The following is a 14548-nucleotide window of genomic DNA, read 5'->3' on the forward strand; positions in this document are numbered from 1 at the left end:
AGTGAACATGTTTCTACTGCAGGCTGAAACTTGATAAGGTGCATGACACTAATATTTCAGGATGAAATATTTACTTTGCTCTTTTGAGAGGTGCAAATTTTAGAGCTCTAATAAATGAAAGTGGCCACATTGTCATGGCACCTCCTGGCAAAGCACCAGTATTTGAAAAAACTTGCAATATCTGTCTCTAAAACTACAGGTAACATGAAAACTCAGATGTAGTATTTGGCCAATTTAATTTCTCATAAAGAATTCAAATAAAAAACGATTATATTCCAAAACAATTTCAAACAAATTGTCTTTGATGTAGCTGGCTGTTAATAACATTACACCGTGATCACATATATTTCAGAGAATTTGGAAACGTCTGCTCCACCAACTTCACTTTCGCTGAGTTTACAGATCCCTTAGCCCCATCTTCTGATAATATTCTGTCAATCTGCTGTTTCACCTTCCACCACTGAAAAGAGCACCATCACAGATTGAAAAATCACTCAATATGCAATCTGTATATTTATGTGATGCGCATGGTTGATATCTGTCAATGGCTTGAGAGATAAGTTTAGTCTTATAACAGTCACACAACAGCAGATCATTGGAGCTACAACACAAGTCCCCTCAGTGCATTCTCAGGTCAAGCTTCGCCCTCGTCTTCCACGCTTGAGTACATTAATGCATTGTGAGCTTCACTGTGCATGAATGCATGCCTTTATTTTGAATAATTTGCACCAGACTGCATAATCATTCTGGTGCAAAGTCTGCTTAAAGTGTATCATTCTGAACATTTACAAGCACATTTCAGGGGTCCTTGGGAAAACACCATGTGGAAGAATCTGCCAAGAGTTTCATTTTACATCTCCGCTGTTATTCAGAAACTACATTTGACATTTTTAACCCTCACTTTGCCAACAGGAATGAAAATGCAAAAGTTTGATTTCTGACTTTACAGAATTTCAAGCACATCACAACGTTTTTCTATCCAGAAAAACAAAGTATTTCTCGTGCAGCAAATGCATTTGATTGTTACAATTTTAAGCAGAGGTTACCTAAAGATGCTCCCTGTGTCCCATGCGGCTTGTTATTGTAGTAATTGACTTGAAGGTCCTCCACACCCTCTTAATCCAGGCATTAACAAACACACCAAGCATGCACATCCAGTTTTAAAACTCCGAGAGAGTCACCCTGGTCGTGGATCCAACATGATCCAGATGCGCCTTCAAGCCACTCTGAGAGCAGAGTGAGCACACTGTGTCAGCCCGAGAGCTCAGCGGAGTGCCAGTCAGCTGCTGACTTCTTCTGAGCAGCAGTTGCTAGGTGATTACTCAACTCCAGTCACTGAACACACAGGAGAGCATGCTCAATCTCTCCCCCCTCCCTTTGTCTAACGCAAGCTAGTCTACACACACAACAGGGGTAAGCTGCTCATTTTGCAGCATGACCATCCTCACAGAGCAAGTGCTCAAGCATATTGAGGTCTGTCCCAACTGATGTGAAGACCAGCAACTGAGAGTAATAAAACATGTTTTAAAAAATGTCTAAATCTTCAGGGAAACATTTGAAAAGTTCTAAATGTATAAATGTATAAAAAATTAACAAAAAAAAATGTTTTTTTCACTTTAACACCCACGCAACTTCACTCCCATATATGTATATATATGCATATATATGTATATATATATATATATGTATATATATATATACATTATTATTATTATTTTAAAGCAACTTGTGCATATGTATATTTTTAACCTAATTTGCTTTCATGCACACAAATCTAAAGTGTACCTTTAAGACTATGACTCATGTTTGTATATAAGAGAGAAAATGCATTGTCATTCATTACTTTGATAGCAGCCAGTTCTGCTTTCCGTGTTTTTCCCCGAGTTAAGATTTGACATGAAATTCACATTGTCAGGCTAAAATTACTATGAAAATTATTATGAAAGAATTCTAATGTAAAGACGTGCGAGTAAGATATGCATAATACAAGAGAATATACAAGTGTGAGGATAAATAAATGCAAGCAAACTTAGCATAATACTGTATGTTTATGAATAAATGTTCTACAGAGAAAGTGGAAAAAATGTTAAAATTCTCAATCTCACTCTTAATCCACTGAACCAACAATCGAACCCTTAAAATGCGCAGATTGCATCATAGAGTTTATATTTTTTTCAAGGACTGAGAGCAGATGGCATCTAATCTTTGACCTTGTTCTTGTCAGAGATACAAGACAGCTGTAGTGAACTCCCTCAGGAACTAAGAAACCATTCATATGTGCATCTAACAACATTGTTTTGAAGTAAAATGTGTTTTATTGTTATTAAATGAGCATATCAATGATGCTTAAGCCAGTGATTAAATGATTAAATATTGTATTTGCCTCAGCTGTTTGATATTTTGCATTTCCGTTTTTTATTGTTGCTGCATGTGGATTTAAATATGATTAAAATATCAAGTCCAGATGGTAAAATTATACAAAACGTAAGGTAATCGCTCATAAAATGCTTTTCAGGTAACCTTCATTTGTCAATATAAGCAAATATAATAAGCATTTGACTCTTTGTCACTCCCAGCTGACAGAACAGGAAATGCCTCAGCTTTGAACTAAATTCTTAATATTTGAATGATATATGGTTATTTTGAATTTGATCCAGTAGCAGTCGGTGATGAACAGACACCAAAGAAATGTTCTATTTGTGCTCTGGCTTCTCAAGACAATAGAGAAAACATCTTTCTTTTTTAGCTATTCATGAGAATATGAAATTTGACGTTGAAATTTGAAACTGCTCTTTCACTTCGAGGTGATGTATTTTAAGTTGACTGATCATCTGAGATCGTGAAGTCCGGTTTCGGTCAGATTAACACAATAATTGATTGTTTGTTGTTGTTGTTTTGTAATGTCATGTATGGTCTGGTCTGTACTAAATAAGGCTGCTCAAATTTTCAGTCGGATACATCTTGTGGACAATATGAATGTGTTAAATGAAGTAACCATGTTTAATCCACAGAATCACATAGCTTGCATGGCTAGAAATGATAATGATCAACATAGACTTCTATGGGTCTTGTTTTGTTAAACATATTCAGTTCAGATTTAGGACTTTCATGTAACACCTTACTTAGCAGTGAAAAAAAAGGGAATAGTATGTTTTTTTATGCAATCCACCTGCTCTCCCTTTGCACATATCCACTGTGCAATCATCGTCACGAGATATACGGTACTTGGCCTCGTTTTTCCAACCTCCTCCACACCCTGACCTAAAGTACTAGAGGCCATGTTGCATCCCTGCCACTTCTTGTTCATCAGCCTTCTTCACTGGCTGCCCACCATGCAGCTTCTATAGACTGGTTATAGAGACGCACCAATCTCCCTCAGCGCCCAACAGACATGCCCCAAGCATACGAACAACATGTTACCGAAAAAAAAACATGCGGACTACATAAGCCTATATAAGTGTTCTCTGGTAATCTGCATTGCTTCTCATGCAGGACAAGAAAGCTTCGTGTCAATGCCACAAGCGAGCTGATGTGTCTGCAAAAGAGCAACCTTTCGAGGCTAAAAACACAAATTTCTATTGTGTTGTTTCAATCCCAGCGGCCATCGGAAGCAGGAAACAAAGTAAAGAGTGAGTTGATGATCAGGTCATCAAAGCAGCGGTCACCATCCCCCCTTTATGCTGAGCTTGGCTGATGTCTGCTCTGTTAAACAAACAAGCACACGGCTGCCTGTTCCAGGCAACTGAATCCAGCTTCTGTCACGTGCCAAGCTGCATGAAAGTCGTACTAATTGTAGTGGTCAGCGACATGTGAAAATGACTAACAAAAGTTGTCTGCACGAGTGACACAAATGGTCCACTCGGGCATGACGTGACTTCGACACGTAACCGCAGTTGAAATACTGATAAAATGAATAAGGACTCCTGCTGGTCCTTAGGCTTTATGTGTAGCACACACATACCTTTACTATAAATCATCTTATTCACTCAGTGTTTACATAAAGACTTTAGAGCAACGAGCACACTTGTGGGTCATCATGGCAATGCTGTTCTCACACTGGCACACTTTTCAGAGCTTCCTTCAGCTTGGTACATGATTTGTTTCACTTTGCATTTATTCTTCGCTGTTGCTCCCATACCAGCCGGCATCAAGCTGTATTCCTGTATTCCTGGACTGTAAGCAGCAAGAATACTGACCCCACGCAGCTTAGCAATTTTCATGCACCACAAAACACGGATCAGTTTAAATCAAGCCTGAGTGCAGCGGGCGAATTTTATATGCAAAAGCAGGAGACAAGCAGGCCAGTCAGTGGTACTCTGCTTCCACAGACAACAGAAGGGGCAGAAACAGTCTGGAGTTTGACACCAACAGCACAAAAACAGCATAAGCAAACATACTCCTCTTCAGTAAAGTGATGAGTAAAATTAGCAGCACTGGCAGACAGCGCAAACTGGCTGTATAAACTGGAAAAGGTCTGTGAAATCTATCGATATGGCGTTTATTTGAATTTTGACTTTATAGCCCTAAATACACAATAAATCTGGCTACTCCAACAACAGTAGATACATGTATTGGTGCTGATGCAAGAGATCGAGCTTATACTGAGGGTAAATATGTCATTTGAATATAGCCCATTTTCCAAAACACTGGTATGCTGTTTCTAGTTTAAATAAAGACATATTTTAGGAGTTATATAATCCATCGAGCTAATTAAAAAATTGTACAAAAAACTGATGAAATGGAGGACTGGCTTTCGGTCTGACGTGAAAAATTTAAATTTTTCTTGGGGGAGGTAGATTGCATCCTTCAAGCCAAAGAGGAAAGGAATCATCTGGCTAGTTATCTGCACAGTTCAAAAGCCAGCACTCATTATGGCGAGGGGGTGTATTAGCGCAGATGGCATGGGTAACTTGCATATCTGCGGTGTTACCATCAGTGCTGAAAAATGCACTGCCTTGCCAAAGGCGGCACATAAGCAAATAGATAAAAGTCTGGAGGAGTGAAGTTTCTCATGCCAAACTGGGTCAACCTACATCTAACAAAGAGAATCAAGCAAAAGTACAAAGCATGTATCAAATGTAAATGTAACAAATAAGAACCTTGAACCTGAATTTGAAAGGAAAGAGTCTGCTTCTTCATTCAGACACTGTGTACAAAAAATACAAAAAAAAAAAAGCAAAAGCATCTTTAAAGTCAAATCAGTCGGCCTTTACAACACAAGGGAGCACAATCTGGTCCCCACGGTCAGAAGCTGTACAATCTTGTTTGAGACCAACCTTACTGAAGAGGTCGCCGCAAGGCAGAGGTGAAATGTTTTTGTCTTTCTATGTGATCCTGGATAAAGTGTACACACTCCCAGAGCAAAGTGTCCTGTCTCGATATTGCCAGCAAGCACTCTGTCACAGACACACAGCCAATAATCTAACTTTCTGATGCCCTGTGGTCCCAAAGGAAATGGGCTGTGTCTCTCAGGAAACCAGCCCAGTAAACCAAGCTGCACTGAGAGGCAGAGCTGGGAGACTAGAGGACTTCTACACATCATGGCATCTATCGGCCAACAGGAGCAGGACTTTCACTGATGACTGGTGTAGTGTGACCCGCATCCACCCGTTTGAGCTGTTCAGAACAATACTTTTACTCTTTGGCAGTTTACAACAAAAGTTGAGAAAATGAAACATGATGTTATCAAGTCAACGTTATTTAATGTTACTGCATGTGAACATCCAGCCTGTTTTAAGTTTATACTGGACGACTCTGCTGAAATAAGGCACATAACTTGTCAACTGTCAACACACAGGGAAAGAGAGTATGTTTCTCCCCTGTACTACACTTCCACCTAGTGGCCAAAACTTCTAAACCTCCGACACACCAATACACCCACAGAAACATCATCTTCGTCTATTCCTAGGCTCGTATCCTTGACCTCGTTGAAGATGTCATGGGGTGAAGGAAAGATGGTAAAAACAACCAAGCTGCACTGAGAATTTGACCATCCTTTCACTGAGCTATGATGTCCCTGAGTTGCAGCATTGGAACCACAGACGTTCATCTATTGCAATCTTATCAAATTGTTACATGAACACGCTGTCATATATATCATATTAGAGATAGTATAGATTATTACTTTATTCTCAAAGTTCGGAACTGAAAAAGGAGCATTTTTAAAAAAGTTAAATATACATCCTCCTGTTCTCATATTTATGCACATGTTCAGTTCTACTTGATGAAAATAATTGAGTTTCGCTATAAAAATTGCAGCCGTAAGGACGGAATCATCTCCTTTCTCTCATGAAAGGATTGCCTTGGTGTATCTTATGCTAAAGGAGATAATCAAGGAAGCACTGGTACTCCTTTCTGTAGCATTCAGAGAATTCAAACCGCTCTTATCTTGGCTTCTACTCACATATGGGTCATTTCTGGGTCATATCAGTCAGTCAGGACGGTTCCTAACCAAAACAGACTTTTCCACCGGAACAACTTGGGAGCAGAAGGTTAAAGTTTAATAACAAGACAGCTCAAGCCATTCCAGGGGCCTGACATTCTAAATGAATTCATAATCAACCCTCACGATTCCACAAGTCTATACAACACCCACACTTTGGCTTGGAGTCTGCTCTTTTTTTCTCAGTTTTCGTATTCAGTGTTTCACATGCAGTATGAGCAGGCGGAGACAAGTGGCTCTTCTCTGGCTTTAAGCAGCCACCTCAGTTGGTCAGAAATGAACCCATTATGATCTAATCCTTTGTCAGAAAAAAATAATCAAGCTCTAAATCCTAAAGGTTTTCAGTAAAACTTCAAACAATTCCAGTAAAACATTTGATTTCTCAGCCTCTGAAGAGACTAGAAACATTAAAACACATACCATTTTATTGCAAATGATTAACTTTGCCGTTACATTTATCAGTATTTTTTTTAATAGTTGCTCCTGTGTATTGAAAATGTTGATGGGACATGAGCACAAGGGCTTGAAAGGTGAAAGCACACATCAGTTGCACCAGGTCCGAATGAGTTAAAGAATAAATTCAAAGCACTGCATGCAGTATAATAGCCACCCACGAGGTTGTGAAGATCTATTTTAAATTTGCAACTGTTGACTTTAACCACATAAAAACAACAACCATCTTTTACTTTTTACTGAGTATATGCAATAGTGATATTTCACCTGTTTCTGTTTCTACAATGAAGGATTTCAGCATGATTTTTATAACGTTATAAAAACGCATTTGAAAGAAAACACACACATGCAGGTTTGCAGCATTTTCACCCATTTACCCTGGGTTCATATCTGAGATTCATAACTGTAATGAAGCCAGAGAATTTCTGCAGGCTGATACCAATACACATGGAGCAGAACTTACCTCCCACAGAGACCTGAACTCCCTCTGTTCAATGCGTAGGAGCTGGCTGAATTCCCGAGTGACAATGGTAGCATGTCTGGGGGTGTTATCCAGAATCGACTCCCCGAACGCTGTGCCAGTCCCCAGCGTGCATATAGTAACTGCATCCTGTAAGAGAAGCACACATGGCGCTCTACACTGCGTCCTGCTGCAGGATGAAGCATCAGTGGGACGACAAGAATGTTAAATGTGAATGTGATCCCCAGCCTCCATTTGAAGGAAAAAGGTTTTCGTGCACAGAGCTTGAGGAGTTAGAGGCAATACCCTGAGCACATATGATCTGCAAATAAATGCCTTCAGTCAGCACCATTCTCAGCAACAAACTATGGATTAAAGATCTTTACAGTCTTCACTCCAAACAAGTTGAAGGATGTTGCAAATATAGCTTTACTGATAGAAGCAACTTGAATATTCCAAGAAAGACTCCAAAACAATGCAGCGGATAGCACAAAAGAAGTAGCACATTGAAATAATTCATCAAGATAGATAGAATAATGCTAGAAAGAGGAAGCGAGCGTGCCACCTATTAACGGTGTCGTCCCCCAGCAAGAAACAGAGAGTAAGTATTTAAAGAAAAGCTAATTCACTTTGTAATATACATATATAAAAAAGAAACATTTGGAAAACCGTTTGCAGCATTTTAAGTAAAAGCATTTCCATTATGTAAAAGTTTGAGCTTGAATGTTCAAATGGATTTGCTGTGAGAACATAAAAACAATACGCAGATGCAGCAGATCCGAAAGCACAGCTTCATGTGTTTACTGCAAAATATTTCACCACTTTGACCAACTCCTGGTTATTTCAGGTACAAATATGTAACGATTTGTCTGCTTTCAAACTGTGTCTCTGTACATTAAACATGTGCCTTTTGTTATCTTTATCAGCTTATTTTCATCAAGATGTACTTGCATTTGATGGCAGTTGTCGGTTTATTTACTTTATCTGTCTAGATCAAATAAACCACTGAATGAAAAGGAAAAAAACTCTGCTGTTGCAGTTTCAAATGATGCTCGGGGAGATCATTTTAGCGGCACCTGATAACTTGATGTCTCCGACACTTTCACATCCAGTGAACCAGAGAGCACAGCGTACCAGCTGGTGCCAATGTCTCCTTGGCGATACACTGGAAACAAAAGCACCATTCAAAGAAATTAAAAAGTAAGACAAACATCTTTTTTTTTTAATTCTCTTTAATGAAACAATTTTGCCCACAGACACATTTAAGAGTATGTGTTCAACTTACAGGTGATGCCTTTCTCCAAGCACTCATAGAATCCACACAGGCAAATTTGCTGCAGCAAACTGGGGTGAAATCTCTCAAAGGCCTTCACATTTTTCAGACGTGCCAGGATTATGTCAACGTCCTCACTCGAGCGCTCTGCTGGTCTGGAAAAGTAGATTTTAAAACTCCACACAGTGTAGACTAAGTTAATATTAGACATTAGCTACCTGAACAGGATACAGAGTCTGTGACATTCAAAGCAGCATAAGTGCAGTTTGGCCTCATTTCTAAAAACCTGAAGCTCTGCAGAGGAAATCCATCACAGAACACATTTATTTTTCACACAATACCACTCTTTACTTTTATGTTAAGCCCTTTGTGTCAGAGCTTGTGCAATCTCATTTCTTAGATGAGAAAAAAATGAAATGCCGTACAAAGTGCGAAGAAATAAATGGGATGCAATGATTTGCAGGTAATTTAACCCTATACATGTCTGAAAATGGCAAAAAGACAATATCATTTTTCGAACTTTAGAATCTTTATTGTTTATCGTTTTAACTTGATACTGGTATGATCAAATTCAAAATAAGCACATATAACATAATATATTGAACAAATTGTCTCACATTTTAGTGAGAAAAGGATATGACGTTAGAGGTTCCATAAAATCTTCCATAAGATTCCATGTTCTTTCTGAGGAAAGCACCATCGATTGGAGTATCACTCCAAACAGGTTGAGCTGGAATAATCAGTAAAAAGTCTAATTTTATCACAACTTATTTCGCCCAGCAATCTTGTCGCTGTTAAATACAGTTCCAAGTTCCACTATTTCTTAGTGTGGTCTGCAGCTGCATTAGTGTATATGGGTTGAACAGCAAAGACGAGAAAGATGCCAGTGACCTCAACTGCAGCAGAAGTGTGTTTAAACCTTCTATGATAGCTGCTCTTTTTTATGCATGACGCAGCCTCACATTTGAATCCAGAGCTATTTGAAATGTAGCTTACAACACCTGTGAGTCAATATCCATCATTTGAGAAGTAAACCCAAACAGCATCAATAATTCAATAAAGAAAAGTAAGCTTTTGCTTCCAGCTTAATGTTGCCCTAAAAAAATACATTTATACTGTACCTATTGTAGAAGTGTTTTTACTGTGCAATAACTCTCAAGACAATGGCTCTTCAGAGTGTATTCCTTATGAAATGCTCTTTATCACACCCACAGTCACATCAAATGTGGAAGCACCCCCTTTTCTTCTCTCAGATTATCTCTCCCCCTATTATTTCAGCACTCTGTAGTTTATATCACACTCTGCAAAGTGCAACATTCACAGCGGTGTGTGGGACGTTCAGAGTCGGAGTGTTTTTGGAAACCAACCAAGTCAAAAAAAGAGCAAAACTGAAACGGATTTCCAACTGAAAGTCAGAAAGTCCAACTGAGGATCGGGTGTTTTCATTGTGTGTGCTTGTTTTACTGTGTCACTGCAAACGGTCATGCACCTTATGACCATTTCATCTCATTTCCAGCGCACTCACAGCACGAGATGTAACAAATCTAATAATGAGTCACAACTCTGTATTAAAGTATGACGATGCCAGTTTATCCAAATGGCACTCTTGTTTCTAATGTTCCCTCATCTCTTCAGTTCAGTCCAAAGATTCTGCAAAGTTGTCACATCCAGTGTGGGCTCGTACGGAAACATACACGCTCATGATCCACTGCACTACACTGTCAGATTAGCCACAAAGTAACAGCATGAAGACACAGTTTGCTAGGAAAAAGTGAGTCATAGAAGAACCAATTGATTTAAGAGGCGCAGGTGGCTTCTACAGCCAACCGAGGGATATTGCTGTGTAAACACATCTGGCACACTGCATCACTTTGCTGTTTATAGCTGCTGTACTTTGGTCCTTGTCTTTGTGATACACCCCCCCATTTTCTCTCTCATTTCCCTGGGTATCCAAGTGACCCATTTACACCTGATGAGTCTTGCAAATCTGCCTGTTTGACGTAGGAACCGGTGTTTTCATCGACCAAACTCTTGTCCTACTATCATAAATCTCAAGGAAGTAGGTGTCATGCTCTCAAAGATTTCCGCAAAAACCCTGTTTTAATGTGCGTGCCACGGGCACAGCATTGCAGTTCCGTGCTGTGGGGAATAGAGGTGCACGATGTAAACCCTACATCGTGCATCGTGTAGTATCTTGTCAATATCTGTTTTTCAGGTGTTTCACGGTTTCCTACTCTGGCAGTTGTGTGCATTCAGTAAATTCAACTACTGATCAGGCAAAATGTTCCACTGTGATCTGGAGCAGAATTTAGATATAAATGAACCGACAGTGAATCCTAACAATGAGAGATGTGATTAATCTTGATTTATCTTGTTAAACTTTTGCAAAACTAAAGGTAGTTTGAAAGTTCGTCGAATAGTGTAAATCTGAGTACGATGTGAAGGCGGGACACATGAAGGGTGTGTTGCTTCAAACTGTGTCAGGAGTGCATGAAACTCATATTGTTAGTTTGCTTGATTCAGATAGTTCCCTGGCTTTTTGGTTTGTCTAGCTACAGCTACAGTAAGTGTATTAATAGCAGGACTAAGTAGTAACAAATTACAGTAATACAGTAATAATCAGACCAAATCACACTTAAATGTGCACCTTAGATATAATTGTTTACTCTATGACTTGATGACATTTTGATAATTTCTTTAAAATATAGGAAATTTTAATCCATGTGACTTTTACACTCATGAAAAGCTCAGACGGAGGTGAAGTGAAGGGTATATATAGGTATATTTTTTTATGTCATATTCAGTAATGTGCTGTAAGCTTTTTTGTTTGTTTCCGGGGGGCATTACTCTGACATTCAGTGGTTAAAAGTAAACACTTCCATTCTGGGGGCTGGTCAGGTTTAGACATGACCTATAGGCAGTAGCTTGATGCTTTTACGTGGCAATGTGCCAATGCTAATGGGTTATTGAGTAAACATAAAGATGTCTATGTAGACTTTAACAAGACAGTTCATTGTTTGCTGGACAGACCTCTTTAAAACTTTAAATCTGAAATTAGGAGTACATTCACTTCTTCCTGCTCCACTGCACCGCTGACTGCAAGTGCCCCACTTTTTCAAAGGTGTTCCATTAAATATAGTCTATAAAATGATGAGGAAGCGCTCCTACATTCCTCCAAGTTAACTTTAGTTTAAGAAAGTCTAGAAAGAAAAACAGCTGCCTGCATGCTTTGGAATACACCCAGCAGGCTACATCTATTGTTTGTGCATGGGTTTTTGTCAGGTTAATGGGATGTGTCCAACTGTACATGCTGAACTGTGTACTTTATTTGCGCTTAAAATGCACACGTGGGGTCGAGTCCCATTTTAAATCCTGAAGCATTCAGATGAGATTTCTTTCTTTCAATTCACTGGTTGTTTTGTTCATTACAAAACGTGCCATGTGATTTGCATTCAGTAAAGAAACACTTTTCAATATCACCTTTTCTAACTCCCCCTGCCTTAGAATCACAACTCTGGGCTTTGTTTAAACGTTAAGCCAACAGCAGGTCAAAGGCGCTGTGAGCACGTGACATAAACGGTAACCTTGGAGCTCCCAAGGATGAACTAATTCGGGCTCCGGTGCCGGTGCACTAAGTTCCGCCGTGAAATTAAAACTACAGCAGCCCATGCAGCCTGTGTTTTAATGCAGCTGTTGAAACACAACGCCCAAGCTCTCTGGAGTGGGGAATGAAAATTTCTGAAATATCAAATCGCTCCTTAAGTGGGCCAATAAAACAAGTTGGTGGCATGTCAGGATAAATAATAATAATAATGGATTACCTCTTATCCAGACAAATAATCCACGCGGCAGATTCCGACGAGCGTGAAGAAGTGTGCGCTGCCACCATCGTGCGATCCTGCTGATGCTCCTGCTGATGCTGCTGCAGAGGAGGAGGAAGAGGAGAGGAGAGGAGGGCTGGACCAACAACAGCGTTTCATTTGCCTTCACTCACTCGCTGCTGAATGTCTTTATTGTGTTTGCTCACCTCAAATCGTAACGACCAAACGCGGGGCCAACAAGGCGGCTTGTTTGTTGCAAGCATTTTGGGCAGAATGCGCCACGGTTACGGTAACAGTTGTCAACGGACCAGAGATCAGCTTTCTCTGACTTTCGAGTTCAAATATAGAGGTATTTTGTCTGTGGTGGCAGTTTTTGGACGCATTGAGTGACACGGGTGTAGCGTCAAACACGGAGGTTATGATTGGTTTACCCTCATTCTGTTTCAGAAAAGTGTTATCATGAACTTTTCGTAGTTTTCAGCAGACGTGCTCCAATACTGTTACTGAAACCTTTCTACTTTAAACCAGTATAACTCAACAAACTTTCAATGAGGGTTCATGTGATTTATTTTAGTGGTGGTGAATTAGAGTGTAAAAGTTTCAGATACATTTAAATTATTTATTTTCTTTTTTTTATAGAATATGGTTGAATAAAGGTGTATAATAATCTTTTTTGGTCCATATACTTGAATGAAACCTTGACTGATTTGACTGAGGGTCACAAGTTGATAATACTGTCTGATATCAGACAATATGGGAAAAGCAACAAATGTGCCAGTTGCCAGTTCCATAGGAGCTGCTGGGCACCCACACCATCAAAAATGCAGCCTTTTGAACTGAGCATTGACAACAAGGAGGACAGTTCCTCTGATTTTTAGCTGACAGCACCCAAAGCTTACGCTGTAAGTGAAAAATTTCCCATTCATCCAACCACAGAACAGTTTTCCATTTTAAGTTCATTTAGAATGAGCTTTGCCGCAGAAAACATGCTGGTTTTCTTGAATGTGTTCACACATGGCTTTAGCTTTCGTGATAGAGCTTTAACCTCCATATGTGGATGGCGCGGTGAACAGTGTTCACAGGATGTGATATCTGGAAGTGTTCCTGAGCCAGTGCACTGGTGTCCATGTCTGTTTTTAATGCAGAGCTGTCTGAGGCTCATCAAGATCAAGAATCAGAATCAGCTTTATTTGCCAAGTATGTAGACACGTACAAGGAATTCATTTCCGGCAGTTGTTGTCTCTCACATGCACGTGTCATAAATAATGTTAAAACATTTTTTTAAATATAAACATAAAAACTGGCTAAGGGCATCTTGTACTGATTGTTGATTGTCCTTCTGCATACAGATGTCTCCAGATTCTCTGAATCTTTTGATGATATTATGTTCTGTGGATAATTTACACTGTGCACCATTAGTCTGAAGTTACAGCTCAATTTGTCAAAGTTTTAGTGAATCGCTTAACTTCTGTCTGTCTTCACTTCTGAGAGACTCTGCCTCTATATGGTTCACTTTTTTATACCTAGTCCCATTTGTGAACTGTTGCCAGTTAACCTGATCAGTTGCAACATGTTTCTCCTGTTGTTTCTTTTCAGTACGACTTAGTTTTCCTTCCTCCGCCACCCTGATTTGGATTAAGCAGGTATAGAAAATGGATGGATGGATTGATAGTTTTCCTTCCTACTTTTCCAGTTCTGTCCCAACTGTTTTGAGACGTGCTGCTGCCATCTCATTCAAGATGAGTATTTAAGATGAATATTTTTCAAAAATAGTCGTGTCCTACATTCAGCATTTTCTATGTTTTATTATGATGATATTGGCTTATGAGATTAGCAAATTATTACATTTTGTTTTTAACATTTTACACAGTCTCCCAATCCTTTTGGACTTGGGATTGTAAGTACCAGTCTGAAAATGAACAAAACTGGTGCGAGATCAAGAGATGGAGGGAGAATCATGTCCAGAAGTGATGGATGACTGATACAGTGGCCACGAGGCAACTGGAAGAGACACATGAGGCTTAAATAAATTGACCAGTCAGCACAACGAGTGACCTCTACTGCAGTGTATTAGCATACAAAGAGGAGAAAGAGGACAT

The 14548-nt window shown here is 39.4% G+C and overlaps 1 protein-coding gene across 2 annotated transcripts in view; it reads right to left on the reverse strand.

Moving 5' to 3' along the window:
- rapgef4a (Rap guanine nucleotide exchange factor 4a) overlaps positions 1-12544 on the reverse strand; it is a 33769-nt gene extending 21225 nt beyond the window's left edge. For both annotated transcript variants that reach the window (XM_072397038.1, XM_072397037.1), the window contains exons 1-4: positions 12450-12544; positions 8641-8783; positions 8432-8520; positions 7359-7505 (exon numbers count right to left, since the gene is read on the reverse strand). In XM_072397038.1, coding sequence (XP_072253139.1) covers positions 7359-7505; positions 8432-8520; positions 8641-8783; positions 12450-12517 — 447 coding nt within the window. In that variant the 5' untranslated portion in view covers positions 12518-12544. The remainder of the gene's footprint in view (positions 1-7358; positions 7506-8431; positions 8521-8640; positions 8784-12449) is intronic.
- Between the last annotated feature and the right edge of the window lie 2004 nt (positions 12545-14548).

The sequence above is a fragment of the Leuresthes tenuis genome, unplaced genomic scaffold, assembly GCF_036924035.1.
Source record: "Leuresthes tenuis unplaced genomic scaffold, fLeuTen1.0.hap1 SCAF_12, whole genome shotgun sequence".
NCBI classification, from domain to species: Eukaryota; Metazoa; Chordata; class Actinopteri; order Atheriniformes; family Atherinopsidae; genus Leuresthes; species Leuresthes tenuis.